Here is a 19,231-nt window from a genome sequence, read left to right as displayed (position 1 = left end):
ATGACTGTTTCAATCTCCTTACTGGTTATGGGTCTGTTCAGGCTTTCTATTTCTTCCTGGTTCAGTTGTGGTAGTTTATATGTCTCTAGGAATGCATCCATTTCTTCCAGATTGTCAAATTTGTTGGCATAGATTTGCTCATAATATGTTCTTACAATTGTCTGTATTTCTTTGGTGTTAGTTGTGATCTCTCCTCTTTCATTCATGATTTTATTGATTTGGGTCCTTTCTCTTTTCTTTTTGATAAGTCTGGCCAGGGGTTTATCAATCTTATTAATTCTTTCAAAGAACCAGCTCCTAGTTTCGTTGATTTGTTCTGTTATTTTTTTGGTTTCTAGTTCATTGATTTCTGCTATGATCTTTATGATTTCTCTTCTCCTGCTGGGTTTAGGGTTTCTTTCTTGTTCTTTCTCCAGCTCCTTTAGGTGTAGGGTTAGGTTGTGTACCTGACAGAATGGGAGAAGATATTTGCAAACGACATATCAGATAAAGGGCTAGTGTCCAGAATCTATAAAGAACTTAGCAAACTCAACACCCAAAGAACAAATAATCCAATCAAGAAATGGGCAGAAGACATGAACAGACATTTCTGCAAAGAAGACATCCAGATGGCCAACAGACACATGAAAAAGTGCTCCATATCACTCGGCATCAGGGAAATACAAATCAAAACCACAATGAGATACCACCTCACACCGGTCAGAATGGCTAAAATTAACAAGTCAGGAAGTGACAGATGCTGGCGAGGATGCGGAGAAAGGGGAACCCTCCTACACTGTTGGTGGGAATGCAAGCTGGTGCAACCACTCTGGAAAACAGCATGGAGGTTCCTCAAAATGTTGAAAATAGAACTACCCTATGACCCAGAAATTGCACTGCTGGGTATTTACCCTAAAGATACAAACGTAGTGATCCGAAGGGGCATGTGCACCCGAATGTTTATAGCAGCAATGTCTACAATAGCCAAACTATGGAAAGAACCTAGATGTCCATCAACAGACGAATGGATAAAGAAGATGTGGTATATATACACAACGGAATACTATGCAGCCATCAAAAGAAATGAAATCTTGCCATTTGCGACGACGTGGATGGAACGAGAGGGTATCATGCTTAGCGAAATAAGTCAATCGGAGAAAGACAACTATCATATGATCTCCCTGATATGAGGGAGAGGAGATGCAGCATGGGGGTTAAGGGGGTAGGAGAAGAGTAAATGAAGCAAGATGGGATTGGAAGGGAGATAAACCATAAGTGACTCTTAATCTCACAAAACAAACTGAGGGTTGCTGGGGGGAGGGGGGTTGGGGGCGTGGGGTTATTATGGACATTGGGGAGGGTATGTGCTATGGTGAAGTGTGTAAACCTGGTGATTCACAGACTTGTACCCCTGGGAAAAAATATATGTTTATAAAAAATAAAATTGAAAATAAAGTACTCATCTAAAAAAAAAAAAAAAAAAAAGAAAGGCAGGGGGCAATGTTGGCCCTTGCTAGTGTCTGGGAACTTGAATTTCAGGAGGGTTTCCACCATTCCCTGGTAAGAATGGCTCATGTGCCTAAAGCATTTATGCAAACAATATGGTTTGTGCTGAACATCTGCTTTCCTTCTTGACGTCTGGACGTTTGGCACATGCTAGTCAGAGGGTACCCATGTCATTAGCCCCCAGTGAGAAACGTGGGCACTGAGTCACTCATGAGTTTTCCTGATAGACAGCATTTTACATTATTGTCACAACTTTCTGGAGAGTCCTGTGTGAGAGAACTCTTAAAAACTCGTGCCTGGTTTCCTGCAGACTTCGCCCTGTTGCCTTTTCCCTTTGCTGATCATGCTTAGGGTCCTTTTGCTGTGTATGATAAACTATAGCTGTGAGTACGACTAGATGCCGAATCCTGTGAGTCATCCCAGCAGATCATCAAACCTGGACTTTGCCTTGGAGCACCGCAGAGCGCTGTTTACTCCTTTTTACCTTACGCTATAGAAACATTGAGCCATGTGTAACATACCAGGTCTTTGTACTGCCGTGGTTTTTGCACAGGTTTCTTCTCTCTTCGAATTCCCTCTTGTTTCACCACCTTTTCTTACTAATGCACTCCTTCAGACTTGACTTAGGGATTGTGTTCTCTGTGCAGATTTCCTCACCAAGCTAGAACTTACCAGTTCTCCATTCATATATCCTTGTAGTCCTTATGCTCATTTAACTTTCATCACATGTTCTTTAGTTGCTTGTTATCTTTAGCTGATTAAGGACAGACCCCATGTTTTACTGCCTCTGTATCCCAAGTATTAAGTAGCATGCCAAATAGTAGGCGTTCTTCAGTAAGTATCTATTTTACTGGTATTGCTTCTTTTGATGCCTTAATTTTGTACTTGGTAATTCTTTTTTTTTTTTATTTAATTTCTTTTCAGTGTAACAATTCATTGTTTATGCACCACACCCAGTCCTCCATGCAATACATGCCCTCCATAAGACCCACCACCAGGCTCCCCCAACTTCCCACTGTACTTGGTAATTCTTGACTATGTTCCAGTGTTCCCAGAACTGTTCCTGGATTTTTGTTTTTTTATGTAAATATAAAAGAATTCTGTATTCAAGAGATAGAATTTTTTTTTATCTCCCCAATTATCACTTACATCATATATTTCTGTTGCTGGCTCAGTTTGATCTAGAGAAGTCAAATATTCTTACCATTTAAAATAATTATTTAACCACATCATAAGTGATTCAGAATGATAGACTCTAAGCCCTTAGGATTAATTAGAATAATAACTCCAATATTATTGTTTAAAGATAAGGCTGATTCGAAAAGCAAAGTATCAAAATATAATACAACGGAATACTATGCAGCCATCAAAAGAAATGAAATCTTGCCATTTGCGATGACGTGGATGGAACTAGAGGGGTATTATGCTTAGTGAAATAAGTCAGTCAGAGAAAGACAACTATCATATGATCTCCCTGATATGAGGAAGTAGAGATGCAACATGGAGGGTTTGGGGGTAGAAAAAGAATAAATGAAACAAGATGGGATTGGGAGGGAGACAAACCATAAGAGACTCTTAATCTCAGAAAACAAACTGAGGGAGGCCGGGGGGAAGGGAGTAGGGAGATGGTGGTGGGGTTATGGACATTGGGGAGGGTATGTGCTAGGGTGAGTGCTGTGAAGTGTGTAAACCTGGCGATTCACCGACCTGTACCCCTGGGGCTAATAACACATTATATACTTATAAATAAAAAAAATTTTTTTTTAAGTATCAAAATAAAACAGAACGGCCTTTTTCTTGGAGTCTTTGAAGTATATAATACTTGTTATTGTCTTTTCCTAAGGAATTGGAGGAACAATATAAAAAGGAGAAACTAAACCTGGAAGAGGATAAAAGTCAACTTCAACAAGAGCTGGAAAACCTGAAGGAAACGTTAGAAGAGAAGCTAAATACAGCCAATCACGAGGCAAGAATTCTTTAGGCTTATCACCTGTATTATATCTTATGGGTAGTATCTTATTTGGTAACATTGTATATGTCGGTGAGCCTCACTGATGGTAAAATATCTAGAATAAAAATAACCACATGCTTTCACTGATGCTGAGTTTTTCATAATACATTGGTTATATCTCACCAGGTAAAAATTTACTACTCAAAACATCAGACCAAGGTGCCTTTGTGGGGAAAAAGCGAAACAAAGGATAACATCACTTTGTAAGAAAGAAAACAGAAGAGGTTTATCTACCTTTTGTAAAACAGTGACTTACTATTCTCTACACTGTACCTCTATTTTAAAAAGAGAGACTTTATAAATTTATAACTTATAACTTTATAAGTTCTACAGAGTGACACTAAAATAATTTTTAAATGCCATAAGAAAATAGTATTGTTTAGCTTAGGAAAGACTAAGAATAGAGTATAATAAGAATGTTATAAATCAAGAAGTTGTGAATAAAATAAATGTAAAGACAGTTTAAAAACTATAATATTATTTGTTCTATTCCTTTCTCTTTACTGCCTAGGTTCACCTATGCCCTAGAATAGCCTCCCTGTTGTCTTCTTGTCCTTCATTCCAGTTCATCCTTCATGTGGACAGTCGTGTCTTGTAGAATGCTCTTCCTAAAACAAGTCCGTGTCAGGACATTTCTCATCTTTTCGACTGCTCCTACCTCACTAGCATCATCTCTCCCAAATCCTACTTTCTCATTACTCTGCTTCTGCTCAGGAAAACCACGCCAAAACATGAGTGCCCCAGGGCTTGCTAATCATTTACATTCAGCCTTCTTTAATTATCTTAAACATTTATCCAGGAAAGGCACCAATTATCACATTTGGAAATGATAGACTTAAGACTGTTACAGGTTGCCCCTGCTTTTAAGTGGAGCACCCTGTGAAAACTTTTGTAAGCTGAAATGGTATAAAATGAATAAGTAGTTACCATTAATTTATACAGAAAAACTTTTGAGCACTCCAAAACCCCAAAACTAACCTCTCTTAGGCTTTTCTGATACCTTAGGATCCTTCTTGCTAACAGATGCAAAGATGCTCACAGAGTTCACAACTATGGTGGCATGATACTGAGATGCTGAGTGTTCTCAGGATAGGGACTCGGCGGGGCTGCTCTCACTGCTTGCGACGCACACCGCACTGCCTCTATAAGGGCTTGCGATTTTGCTTTTTGTCTTTTTCTGTAAAAGTGAAAATCTCTCCAGATTACTTTTGGTTAGCAAAAGTACTATCATAGGTCTTTTATGAAAGTGAAGTGGCATAACATGGACTTTGAAAAAGCAAGGGATATAGCTATATTTGTATTGGCTCAGCCTCTCTCCTCTTGTTCAAGATAATTCACCGTTGGCCCCAGATTTGCACACCTCTCCCAGCAGAATATGATCCTTGTAGTTATGGTGTCCCACTCTCATTAAAAGGCAGTTTAGCGACCATCTGTGTTTCTCAAGAAGGTCCCCCAGGGTCTACTCCGTTTGAAATGGTTTAAATATTTCTCCAGTCTACACACTGTAATTTCACTGAGAAGAATTCTAAGAAACACATAATTGATTTTCCTTTTAGATATGTTCTCAGTTATGCTTTAGCACCCTGGTAATGTTTTGGTGCCATATTAGAATTGCTCCCCAAGAATCTGCCTGGCTCATCCCTCCACATGCTCCTGCTGTTTCTTTCAGCCTGGACATCTTTTTACTTGTCCTACTTGGCTGGGTAGGATCTCTAGAGATAAGCTTTCTTGTTTTGTTTCCTGCTCTTAAAGTGAAGGATGTCAACATTTTATAGTTAAATACTATGCTTCTCTAAAGTTTTATTTTGTAAATGCTCTTTAACAAGTTTAGGAAATTCTCTTATAATTCTAGTTTCTTAAGTTAAAAAGAAATCACAAACTGATGCTGATTTTTCTGCATCTATTGAGATCATACTTTTTTTCTTTGTTAATTTGGTACCTTAGATTAATTTTTTTTTTAAGATTTTATTTATTTATTTGTCAGAGAGAGAAAACACAAGCAGGCAGACTGGCAGGCAGAGGGAGAGGGAGAAGCAGGCTCCCTGCAGAGCAAGGAGCCCGATGAGGCGCTTGATCCAGGACCCCGGGATCATGACCTGAGCCGAAGGTAGCTGCTTAACCGACTGAGCCACCCAGACGTCCCTAATTTTCCATCCTACTTAGCCATAATAGATTATATATATATCTTTTTATATAATAACTAGATTCAGTTTCCTAATATTCATTTTGGTATTTTTGAGCCTGGGTTCAGTAAGATTGCTTTGTACTTTTCCCTTTTTATATCATCCTTTTCTAGTTTTGGAATCAAGGTTCTAGTAGTCTCATACAACGAAAAGACTTACTTCTTTTTCTGTTCTCTGGGAGAGTTGTGTGGGATTGACATGTTTTTTTAACCTTAACTGCATCATTGTTAAAAATGGTGAAATTTTTTAAATTTAAAATTATGAACTGTGAAATTCATAATATGAAAACAATTTTTTAAAACTTGTTAAGTCTAGTGTGACACATGAAAGAAATTTAATACTCTGGTTGTGTCCAGTTGTTCAGTGTAGTCTTGTATGCCAGTCCATTAAATCAAGATTTTAACTTATTTTCTTCAAATATTCTGTGTTCTTTTTGACCCATCATTTACTAAAAACTGATGCTATGATGGTGGATTTCTTTATTTCTTCTTACATTCTGTCAATTTTTGCTTTGACTATTTAGAAGCTTTTTAGACCCATACAAATATAAAACTCTTTAACTACTTAATGGATCATACCTTTTGTTTTAGTCTGTGTTGTTTGATACTGCATAACCAGCTTTCTTTTAGTTTGATATGACTGTTATATCTTTTTCCATCTACCGACCTTTCATTGTTCTGCAACCTTATGTTTACACGCGCCTCTTCCCAGACACATACAGCTGCATTTTATCTAGTCTGAAGGTTTTGCTATTTATTTAAGAGAGAGCAAGTGGGGGGAGGAGCAGAGAGGGAGGAGAGGGACAGGAAGAGAATCTTCAGGAGACTCTGCACCAAGTGCAGAGCACCTGAGATCATGACCTGAGTTGAAACCAAAAGTCAGACATCCAACCAGTTGAGCCACCCAGGTGCCCTTGAAGTTTTTTCCTTTTAAATAGAGTTTATTCCATTTATATTTATTGGCTGGAAAGTATGTATATGGAAAAACATGAGGAAAGAATTAGGGGGAACTTCATAAAGATGAAAATGATTATTTTAGAAAAAATTAAAGAATGTATTATCTTCATAAGATGGATCTTGATACTCTTATAAATGATAAAACAAAAAACATAAGTAGGTCAACTGTGGATTTCAATGATCAATTCATGAAAGCCAGAGTCCTTTTAGAATATTAAAGGAAGCTAATGAGTCTAAACTCTCAGATGGAGGATAATCCTATTATCCCATCAAATGTTATTTGGGATCACCTTTGAGGACAGAATACTAGGCTGAATGGTCAATAAATCTAACTATTACGGTCTTTTTAAATGTTTTCATAACATTTAAGTTATAGATTTTCTTCTGTATGTAAGTTTTTTAAGCATATATATAGAGTTCAGTATTTTGTTAAAAATCATTTGGATTTATTTATTATAAAATGTTTTATCACCGTTGATATGCTGCCTGACACATGATAAGAGATCAGTATTTATAAATGAAATATTTTTTGAATGAGTAAAACTCATCCTTAAAAACTAAGTCAACTTCTATAAATAAGAGTGTTATTGGTTTTTCTATTGCTGTGTAACAAATTACCACAAAACTTAGTGGCTTAACACAGCACAGGTTTATTACCTCAAAGTGTTATGGGTCAGGAGTCCAAGTATAGGTTAGCTGGATCCTCTGCTCAGGATCTCACAAGGTTGAAATCAAAGTAACAGCCACACTGCAGTCTCATGTTAGGCACAGGGTCCATTTTTAAACTTGTCAGTTGTTTGTCAGAATTAATTAACTTGTGGGTATGACTGACACTTATTACTAAATTGGTCTCCAGAAAAGTTAGTAGTAGTTACATATCTTTTATGATTTAGGAAATGTTTATTGACTGCATGGTATCTTCTAGGTGGTAGGGATACTTTGACAAAAGGTCAAGGAACTCATAGCTTCAAGTGGCTGTTATGACCAGTGATAAATACAATGCATTTTTTAAATTCCAGGGGAGGAAGTGCTTCTCTACCATAAGCATTCAGAAAAGCTCCAGAGAATGTGATGTTAGAGAATTTTTAAATGTGGTATGAAAGGTGGCCTTTCAAAGGTAAATGGAAATTTGCAGATGTAGGAATGATGAAACATAATATAGGTACAAGGAATAGTGTAAGTATGATCATGTCAGCACTCCCGTTATAATGTCTTGGTGAGCTGTAGAAGTTCAGTTTACCAGTCTCTCAACCCCAGCACTCTTGATTGGGCAGATAATTCTTTAGGGTGTTTAGTAGTATCTCTGGTGTCTACATTCTAGATACTAGTAGTGTGTGCCACAGTGTTTCCCCTTCAGTTGTAATAAGCAAAAATGTCTCCAGACACTGTCCTTGGGGGCAAAATTGACCCTGGTTGAGAATTAGTGTACTTGACAATATGGCACTTGTCAAGAAATGTGGTAGAAAAGGAAGTTTAAGCTAAATTGTGACTGTGCCATAGCAAAGCTTCAGAATTTGTCCTAATGACAGAGTGCTAGCAGCAGAGCAGCAACTGATACTCTCAGATGATCTCAGGAAAAGAATTCTGGTGGCAGTAGGAGAATGAGTTGTATGGGGAGGGGACTGGTCATTAGAGTTGGGTAGATGACTTAAGATGCTATTACATTAGTCTGGGCAAGAGTTGATTAGCTTCTTGACTAGGAAAGCAAAACATGGGAGTAGAGAAGATTATTCAAAAATAAAATTTACAGGACCTGATGTGATAAGTGGTAGAAAAAGACTCCAGTATCTAGCTCAGGTGTTTGGATAGGTAATTATGCCACTCTGGGAAGATGGGTATTACAGGAGAAAAGCTACAAAAGAATGGCAAGATATTGAATTGTTCGGACCTGAAGGGATTGTGAGACATCTAGGCTGGAACTAAGTAGAGAGGCCAGGCTTAGAGCTAAAGATTAGGAAGTCACTGAAGCCGTTAACACAGAAGAGCTCACCAGAAGATTGCTGGTAACAAAGAGGAGCACCAGTACTGAATTAACAGAGCCAGGGAAAAAGATGGAGAAGGAGAAATCAAAAGCATGAGAATGAGAATTGATGGATATGAGAACAACATGAAAACAGATACTTTTCAAGAGGTGGAAGTGCCTAGGGCCTCACAGAATCACACAATGATTAGAAGCCAAAGTATGATACCTGGAAAGGTCATTCAATCAAGGGTTCTCTGAGGACCTTCCTACAATGTCAGTGGAAGAGTGGGACAAAAGTTAGATTTAATAGGTTTAATCTGAAAGTGCTCTTTTAGGACTATATGTAAATGGAAGAAGAGAGAAAAATGAAGTTCTTCAACCTCATACCAGAGATGTTCGAGATGGGCTAAGATTGAAATGTCATATCAAATCATGAATATAAATATAAATAAAATAGGAAAATGCAAGTGACAAAGCTTAGGACTAGGAAGGCCTTTCAACACATGATGGCAATATTAAAAATTAAAAACAGTATATTTATACAGTGAAAGCTATAATTTTTGTATATCAAGATACACCATAAGTAAAATTATGAGAGAAGAAAAATGGGGGAGGGGTGAAATAAGTGATTGGCAAATTGCATGAGTAACAAAATTCATGTCTTTAGCACCTTAAAAATATATACAAAATAGTAAAAAATACAGATTCCCGAATTTTCTTAATGAGCTAAAGGAGAACATGAAAAAGATAATTTTAACTGCTATAATTTAAAAACGGGAAATGAAATTAATGAGATGTCATTCCCATTACCATAAAATTAATGATAAAAATTGAAACCATGAAGTGTTGATAAGGGCAAAGAAATAAGCACAAAAAGTTGCTGATGGGAATATAAAATCATATAATTTTCTTGGAAAGAATTTAGCACAGATGAGCATGTCCTTTGACTCCTGAATTTCACTGTATTTAACTGAAGCAAATAATTAAATATTATTGACAAAATTTCATCATTGTTTATAGAAGAAATTTAGAAACAACAAGTCTGGCAAATATTACAAAATGTTGCTGATTAACAGGAATGAACTGAGGGAAGGATCTGCAAAGGCCCTGAGGCACAAGAATTTTCTAGGAATTGAAGGTTGCCAGTGTGGGTGGGACTGTTATCACAACTATAATAATAATTCATATTTATTTAGTTCTTACTATGTCCCAGGTGTTGTTTTATATAGTCTCTCCTTTATACTCTTTGTTCCTTTAATTCTCTCAGTAACCCCATGCTGTAACTACTAGATATCATGTCACAAAAAAGCTGTGGAACTTTCCCAAGTCACATAGTAAGTGGGTAAAGCCAGAATTATAATCCTGGCAGTGCGATTTCAGAATTCAGTTCTTACCCCAAGGAGCGTAAAGACCGAGGAAGGGAGTTGGCAAGAGAAAGCTGGAGACTGAGGCAGGGTCTATGCCTCAGAGGCCTTGTAACCCCTTGAAAGATTTTTGGGTGTTATTTTAAGAGAAACACGAAGAATTTGGAGATTCTGAGTACAAATAAGTGGATGCTTTCTTGGTCTTGGGGCTTATACTCATGTCTGTATTTGCAATTTATAAAAAAGTGACACAGGCACTGCAAGGAGACTGGATCAGAGAAGAGCATGCATGAGTGAATATTCCAGGGAAGAGGTTTCTATATACTGTATTTCTTCAGTGTTAAGAGGAGTCAGAGGATTGATCTTTACTGCAAGCGGCAGAAATCCCAGCTCAAACCAGCCTAAGGAAATTTACTGAATCATGTTGACTGGAAAAGTCCCAGGGGGAATGTTAGCATCAGGCATGACCAGATTCAGAACTGAAGTTGTTTACGCTGGAACTCAGCTTCTCTTTTTCTCCAGTTGGATTTGTTCTTTGTGTTGACTTCCTGTTTCAGTCATACATTCTCTTAGGTTATATGTGCAACTGGAAAAAGACCTTTTTTTAGGAACTCCTTTAAAAGTCTGGAGATCACTGTGTAAAGATGAACTTATACCATGTGCCTGCCTCTGATCAGTCCTCATGGCCAACAGAATGAGATTACCGAACTGGTTTATGCTTCAAGGAAATGCCACATTCATTCCTGGGTTTGGGTTGACATGGACCCATAGAGAAGAAAGGTAGATGCTGCACATGACAAAAAGGGATTTTGATATGACAACAGATGTGTTCCTTACATATCCACTTTCATTATGTTTTAGAAAACAAAGTTTAATTGGTTTTGTTCGTTACTTATTATTTACTTATTATGTTTAATTGTGCAGCATGTTAAAAGTTTTTTTCTTTTTAAACATTCATTCTGTCTCTACTTAGTTTCTTGAACAGACTTTCTCTTTTAATTCTTTGTGTAATAGCTAGAATACTGTTCTTTATAAGTTTTTTTCATGTATTCCATTTGTACATATAATCTTATTCATTTGAAAATTACCTGGATTGTGGAATAAGATTTTTCTCCATGTTGATAAATTTGGTCATCCCCTCCTTACTGATTGGTACCTGGTATTTGCATGTTGTTTTCTAATTAAAGAATCTTTTCCCATATGTCCTTGAGTTTAAATGTTATAACTATGAGGTAGGTATCATTATTCTTACTTTATAGTCGCAGACCAAGAACTTGAAACTCGATTTTTTTTTTTTTTAAGTATACCCCTAAGATAGGGCTCAAACTCCAAGGGTCCACAGACTGAGCTAGCAGAGCCCCAGGTTCAATACTCCTTAACTCTGTTACACCTTCCTTATAGTATTCATTCACCTGTGTGACACATTTATGGCAAGCCAGAGCAACATAAAAAGCAGGGAAGATACAAATAAGCTAGATAGACTAGAGCAAGGGGGCATAAATTCAGGGACAAAAAAAATTCTAAGACATGGTAAATGAATATTAAATGTAAATATGCTATTACATTTTTAAAATTAGGGAAAAAAGATGTCTTTGTATAATATTTTAAATTTCTAGAATGACTCAAAGTAGTTGATCAACCTGATAGAACCAATTATAACCATGAAATAAATACTCCCAACATGTATCTAGAGAGGCACTAGGCCCAGAGGATTTTAATGGATGACTTTTATTAAAATTTTGAGAAACAGATAAATTTTAACAAAATATTTCAGAGCACAAAAGAATTGGAAGTTTTCCAGCTCAGTGTATCAGGCTGGCATCCCTTTAAAGATAGTAACAAGATAAAATGTTACCATCACCAGAATTGTTCAGTACATAAACATCTGCATGGAAAGGGGACAGGAAAGGGGTGGTCATTTGAGAGGAGGCTGAAAGAGAATGTTTTCAGTTTTCCTTGTGATGCCTGTATTTACAATGAGAAATATTCAGGTGTTATTTTAAAATTAGAAGTTTTCATTTCTATAGGGTTTTGATAAACTTGGCTGTTTTATAAAAAGGAGATTTTTACTACATAGCACTTTCCTAGATAAAGTATTCCACGTATTGGTTTTAGTTCTCATAACTTGAAGATATGAATCTGCCTAATCAACAAATTGTCTTATTAGCTCCTAATTTCAAGAGTGTATAAATTCAACTTTTTTTTTTTCTTTTTAAAGATTTTTCATTTATTTGACAGAGACACAGCAAGAGAGGGAACACAAGCAGGAGGAAGGGGAGAGGGAGAAGCAGGCTCCCCGCTGAGCAGGGAACCTGATGCAGGGCTCGATCCCAGGACCCTGGGATCATGACCTGAGCCGAAGGCTGTCACTTAATGATTGAGCCACCCAGGCGCCCCCTATAAATTCAACTCTTAACAATTTCATGAGGAAATTTTGTATGGAAATGAAGAAATCACAACTTACTGTAATGTGCATTTTGCAGCTCATCAATATGACCTGAATCAGTTGCCTTTATAACCAACAGGAAAACTGGGCTCAAATGAAGTACAAGTGATTCCATTTTAAAAAGCAGTTTTAAAAATATTTTTATCTAAAATAATATTTTTTCCTCTGTCTTTGATATATCTTCATCTTGTTCTAGTTTCTTTTTGTAGGGATTTGATTATTTGATGGAACTAGGAATTATCTTTGTTAAAATGGGGGCTTGAGTTATCCATTTATTCACATGGTTGTCCTGAAAGAGGGAAATCATAAATATGGAGGTCTTTGATGGGGGGGAAACAGATGAAAACTATCATGATTATTTGAATGCTTCTTCCAAATTTATCAAAAAATATCCATTCAGTAGAATTACCACTAAAGAAAAGACTAAGAAAACAAACGTGGCTGTTTTGCTGGTCTATAACAGTGAAGTATATTAAAAGTGCTGTATGTCCTTGCAGATTGGCCGTCTCCAAGATCTGGTGAGGAAAAGTGAACAAGGTCTTGGCTCTGCAGAAGGCCTCATTGCTAGTCTTCAGGATACCCAGGAGAGACTTCAGAATGAGCTTGACCTGACTAAAGGCAGGCTGAAGGAGACCAAAGATGCTCTGTTAAATGTTGAGGTAATTTTAGAATACCTACTATAATCTAAACATCAGCAAGGTAAAAATATTTAGTTACTTTGCTTAAGGATTATTGTAAATATCACATTGTATGGAGTGTATTAATTTCACAGGGCTTTGCTACCAAGGTACTAAATCTAAGTGGCTTAAAACAATAGGAATTTACTTTCTCACAGACTGGAGGCTGAAAGTCCAAAATCAAGGGCCATTCTCCCTTTGAAACCTAGGAGGGCAGATCCTTCCTAGCCTTTTCCATCCCTGGTAGCCCCAGGTCTTCCTTGGCTTGTGGCACATTTCAGTTTCCTCCTCGGTGGTCAGTGGCTTTCTTCCTGGGTCTTCATGTCTTCTTAGGAGGATACCCTTCCCATAGGACTAGGGGTTCACCCTATTCCAGTATGACCTCCTCTTAACTAATTACATCTTCACTGACCCTATTTCCAAATAAGTTCTGAGGTACAAGAGGTTAGGACTTCCATATACCTTTTTGGGATCACAATTCAACCCATTAAAGTTAAGATGCACAATTCTTTTATTGGTAGGTGTTTGAACTCTCATGTATAGCAACAAAGCAATTCTCTGTGACCTACAAATTTCCAAAGGCTCTGAGGTCTTCCATTCTCAGGGAGCAGAGCAAGTATTTACATCGCCTCAGAAAATAGAGAAAAGCATCCTTTAGAACTAAGAGGATAGTATCCAGAGAGTTCTTACTCTTCCTTCAGAGAGGCGTATGAGAGTGTGGGCCCTGAAGTCATCTTGGTTGGGTGTGAATTCTTGATCCACTGCTTAATGTGTCACTGCCGACGAGTTACTTAATCTTATCCTCAATTTACCCACCTGCACGATGCAGGAGTGGCGAGGGATAATAATACACTTCACACCACCATGGTAAGAATTAAATGAGATAAGCCATTTACAACACAGTGCTTAGTAAGATAGTAAGCACTTAGGAGGTGTTGCCTCTTATTAATATTATTTCAAATTTAATTTTTTTAGCTTAGAATTGGAATCAGTTTCATTTCTTTAGGGTCCTTGCACATATTTACATTACTCTCCTATCAAGTAGTAGAACTTAATAAAAACTGTAAGCAAAACTTTATCAATTGTTCATCTTTTGTTCTGCTGGGCAGTTTTAATCCAGTAAATGTAGGTGCTGCATCATGGTTTACTACAACTTTTGGAAGGCTCCTTAACAGGTATTCTGCCTGGATAGGAGTTTTTCTCCCTCTTCCCTGCTGAGTTTCGGTTGTGGGTGATATAACTGTACCTGCCATCAAGTGGATATTGGTTCCTGACTGTATGTCACCTTGTTGGTACCTCTGGGAGATCCAGACATGGGCAAGACAGCATCTGCCCTTTAAGATTTCTTAGGTCAGGTTTGGTAAATAAGGGGTAAGATGCTGATGACCATGATGGTAATATTGGTTTAACAGTTGCAAATCTGTAGTGTGGAGTTTATAGTTTCTGACATTACTAAAACCTTGCTGAGGCTGTTTCCTCACTATACCCTCCATATCTTATGAGGATCCCAGGAGGTGATGGATATGGAAACACTTGAGGGAAAAAAGAGCAAATTTTCTTTACCTCTTTTCTTACCCCACTAATGTCTAATAAGGTACTTTGCATTCAATAAAAGAAATGCTTTTCAAGAAATTCTACCCCATTTTATGCTGCCTGTGTTGGAAAAAGTAGTAGTTCCTAGAGGCAGAATACTTAGTGAGAAGGACAGTTGGCTAAGATGGCCAGATCCAGTTTTCAGAATTTATGGCTTAGAGTCGTATCAGCAGTGTAGAATGGCAGTTTGAACAGACTTTCTTCTCTCCCAGTAATCTGGATATGCCCTTCAGCAATGCTCCAACACATACTCTTAGAAAGTGGGTGATCCAGAAGGGGTCATTGTTACAACTGTTCCTCTTCTGCTGTAGCCGAAGAGCAGTCCACTGCTGGCAGGGACCAAAGGTTGCCGTGTTGTCCAAACAGGCCACCTCTAGCCCTAGGCTCCAGAGAGCCACTTGATTAATGCTAATCTACAGGCATTTCATCTATATCGTATTATCACTTATTTTAATCATGTCAGTGAGATATAGCTATAATGCTTCGGTTCTGAATAAATAGCAGACCTTTGTATATAAATATGAGTGGGGGGAAGGAGTCAAGATGGCGGAGAAGTAGCAGGCTGAGACTACTTCAGGTTGCGGGAGATCAACTAGATAGCTTATCTAAAGATTGCAAACACCTACAAATCCAACGGAAGATCGAAGAGAAGAAGAACAGCAATTCTAGAAACAGAAAATCAACCACTTTCTGAAAGGTAGGACTGGCGGAGAAGTGAATCCAAAGGGACGGGAAGATAGACCGCGGGGGGAGGGGCCAGCTCCCGGCAAGCGGCGGAGCAACGGAGCACAAAATCAGGACTCTTAAAAGTCTGTTCCGCTGAGGGACATCGCTCCAGAGGCTTAACTGGGGTGAAACGCACGCAGGGTCCGCGTGGCCTCAGGTCCCGCAGGGTCACAGAAGGATCGGGGGTGTCTGAGTGTCGCAGAGCTTACGGGCATTAGAACCGGGAAGCCGGCTACAGAGACAGATCCGAGGAGTGAGCTCACAGCTCGGGCTTACCTTGAACCGGTCACAGGCTCGGTGAGCTCGGAGCGCGGCCGGAGGCCAGGCAGACGGGAGTAATTGGGCGCTGTTCTCTGAGGGCGCACTGAGGAGTGGGGCCCCGAGCTCTCGGCTCCTCCGGGCCGGAGACTGGGAGGCCGCCATCTTCATTCCCGTCCTCCGGAACTCTACGGAAAGCGCTCAGAGAACAAAAGCTCCCGAAAGCAAACCCGAGCAGATTACTCAGCCCGGCCCTTGGTAAGGGCGGTGCAACTCCGCCTGGGGCAAAGACACTTGAGAATCACTACAACAGGCCCCTCCCCCAGAAGATCAACAAGAAACCCAGCCAGGACCAAGTTCACTTACGAGGAGTGCAGTTTCAATACCAAGGAGAGCAGCGGAATTCCAGAGGAGGAGAAAGCAAAGCACGGAACTCATGGCTTTCTCCCCATGATTCTTTAGCCTTGCAGTTAACTTAATTTTTTTTTTCTTTTTCAATTTTTTTCTCTTCTTCTAAATTTTTTTAACTTTTACCCTTTTCTTTTTTAACGTTTTTTAACTAGTTTATCTAATATAAATATTTTTTTCCTTTTTATATTTTTTTCATTATTGGTTTTCTTTTTTTATTTGTTTCTTTTTTCTTTTTCTTTTTTTCTTTCTGAACCTCTTTTTATCCCCTTCCCCCCCCCCCCCCCGATTTGGGATCTCTTCTGATTTGGCTAAAGTATATTTTCCTGGGGTTGTTGCCACCCTTTTAGTATTTTACTTACTCCTTCATATACTCTTATCTGGACAAAATGACAAGGCGGAAAAATTCACCACAAAAAAAAGAACAAGAGGCAGTACCAAAGGCTAGGGACCTAATCAATACAGACATTGGTAATATGTCAGATCTAGAGTTCAGAATGACGATTCTCAAGGTTCTAGCTGGGCTCGAAAAAGGCATGGAAGATATTAGAGAAACCCTCTCGGGAGATATAAAAGTCCTTTCTGGAGAAATAAAAGAACTAAAATCTAATCGAGTTGAAATCAAAAAAGCTATTAATGAGGTGCAATCAAAAATGGAGGCTCTCACTGCTAGGATAAATGAGGTAGAAGAAAGAATTAGCGATATAGAAGACCAAATGACAGAGAATAAAGAAGCTGAGCAAAAGAGGGATAAACAACTACTGGACCACGAGGGCAGAATTCGAGAGATAAGTGACACCATAAGACGAAACAACATTAGAATAATTGGGATTCCAGAAGAAGAAGAGAGAGAGAGGGGAGCAGAAGGTATATTGGAGAGAATTATTGGAGAGAATTTCCCCAATATGGCAAAGGGAACAAACATCAAAATCCAGGAGGTTCAGAGAAACCCCCTCAAAATCAATAAGAATAGGTCCACACCCCGTCACCTAATAGTAAAATTTACAAGTCTTAGTGACAAAGAGAAAATCCTGAAAGCAGCCCGGGAAAAGAAGTCTGTAACATACAATGGTAAAAATATTAGATTAGCAGCAGACTTATCCACAGAGACCTGGCAGGCCAGAAAGAGCTGGCATGATATATTCAGAGTACTAAACGAGAAAAACATGCAGCCAAGAATACTATATCCAGCTAGGCTATCATTGAAAATAGAAGGAGAGATTAAAAGCTTCCAGGACAAACAAAAACTGAAAGAATTTGCAAACACCAAGCCAGCTCTACAGGAAATATTGAAAGGGGTCCTCTAAGCAAAGAGAGAGCCTAAAAGTAGTAGATCAGAAAGGAACAGAAACAAGATACAATAACAGTCACCTTACAGGCAATACAATGGCACTAAATTCATATCTCTCAATAGTTACCCTGAATGTTAATGGGCTAAATGCCCCAATCAAAAGACATAGGGTATGAGAATGGATAAAAAAACAAAACCCATCTATATGTTGCCTACAAGAAACTCATTTTAAACCCGAAGACACCTTCAGATTTAAAGTGAGGGGGTGGAAAAGAATTTACCATGCTAATGGACATAGGAAGAAAGCAGGAGTGGCAATCCTTATATCAGATCAATTAGATTTTAAACCAAAGACTATAATAAGAGATGAAGAAGGACACTATATCATACTCAAAGGATCTGTCCAACAAGAAGATCTAACAATTGTAAATATCTATGCCCCTAACGTGGGAGCAGCCAACTATATAAACCAATTAATAACAAAATCAAAGAAACACATGGACAATCATACAATAATAGTAGGGGACTTTAACACTCCCCTCACTGAAATGGACAGATCATCCAAGCAAAAGATCAACAAGGAAATAAAGGCCTTAAATGACACACTGGACCAGATGGACATCACAGATATATTCAGAACATTTCATCCCAAAGCAACAGAATACACATTCTTCTCTAGTGCACATGGAACATTCTCCAGAATAGATCACATCCTTGGTTCTAAATCAGGTCTCAACCGGTATCAAAAGATTGGGATCATTCCCTGCATATTTTCAGACCACAATGCTCTGAAGCTAGAACTCAATTGCAAGAGGAAATTTGGAAAGAACCCAAACATATGGCGACTAAACAGCATCCTTCTAAAGAATGAATGGGTCAACCAGGAAATTAAAGAAGAATTGAAAAAATTCATGGAAACAAATGATAATGAAAATACAACAGTTCAAAATCTGTGGGACACAACAAAGGCAGTCCTGAGAGGAAAATATATAGCGGTACAAGCCTTTCTCAAGAAACAAGAAAGGTCTCAGGTACACAACCTAACCCTACACCTAAAGGAGCTGGAGAAAGAACAAGAAAGAAACCCTAAACCCAGCAGGAGAAGAGAAATCATAAAGATCAGAGCAGAAATCAATGAACTAGAAACCAAAAAAATAACAGAACAAATCAACGAAACTAGGAGCTGGTTCTTTGAAAGAATTAATAAGATTGATAAGCCCCTGGCCAGACTTATCAAAAAGAGAAGAGAAAGGACCCAAATAAATAAAATCATGAATGAAAGAGGAGAGATCACAACTAACACCAAAGAAATACAGACAATTATAAGAACATATTATGAGCAAATCTATGCCAACAAATTTGACAATCTGGAAGAAATGGATGCATTCCTAGAGACATATAAACTACCACAACTGAACCAGGAAGAAATAGAAAGCCTGAACAGACCCATAACCAGTAAGGAGATTGAAACAGTCATCAAAAATCTCCAAACAAACAAAAGCCCAGGGCCAGATGGCTTCCCGGGGGAATTCTACCAAACATTTAAAGAAGAACTAATTCCTATTCTCCTGAGACTGTTCCAAAAAATAGAAATGGAAGGAAAACTTCCAAACTCATTTTATGAGGCCAGCCTCACCTTGATCCCCAAACCAGACAAGGATCCCATCAAAAAAGAGAACTACAGACCAATATCCTTGATGAACACAGATGCAAAAATTCTCACCAAAATACTAGCCAATAGGATTCAACAGTACATTAAAAGGATTATTCACCACGACCAAGTGGGATTTATTCCAGGGCTGCAAGGTTGGTTCAACATCCGCAAATCAATCAATGTGATACAACACATTAATAAAAGAAAGAACAAGAA

The 19,231-nt window shown here is 38.3% G+C and overlaps 1 protein-coding gene across 10 annotated transcripts in view; it reads left to right on the top strand.

Moving 5' to 3' along the window:
- FAM184A (family with sequence similarity 184 member A) overlaps nucleotides 1–19,231 on the top strand; it is a 118,242-nt gene that overhangs the window by 53,426 nt on the left and 45,585 nt on the right. For all 10 annotated transcript variants that reach the window (XR_004383238.1, XM_032862413.1, XM_032862415.1 and 7 more), the window contains exons 6-7: nucleotides 3,329–3,451; nucleotides 12,906–13,067. Coding sequence is in view for 9 of the 10 variants with exons in the window: in XM_032862413.1 (XP_032718304.1) it covers nucleotides 3,329–3,451; nucleotides 12,906–13,067 (285 nt within the window). In the remaining variant the exon portion in view is untranslated. The remainder of the gene's footprint in view (nucleotides 1–3,328; nucleotides 3,452–12,905; nucleotides 13,068–19,231) is intronic.

This window comes from Lontra canadensis, unplaced genomic scaffold (assembly GCF_010015895.1).
Source record: "Lontra canadensis isolate GAN:19392208 unplaced genomic scaffold, GSC_riverotter_1.0 scaffold23, whole genome shotgun sequence".
In the NCBI taxonomy this organism is placed as follows: domain Eukaryota; kingdom Metazoa; phylum Chordata; class Mammalia; order Carnivora; family Mustelidae; genus Lontra; species Lontra canadensis.
Note: the sequence above shows the minus strand (reverse complement) of the source record. Positions and strands in the feature narration are given on the sequence as shown.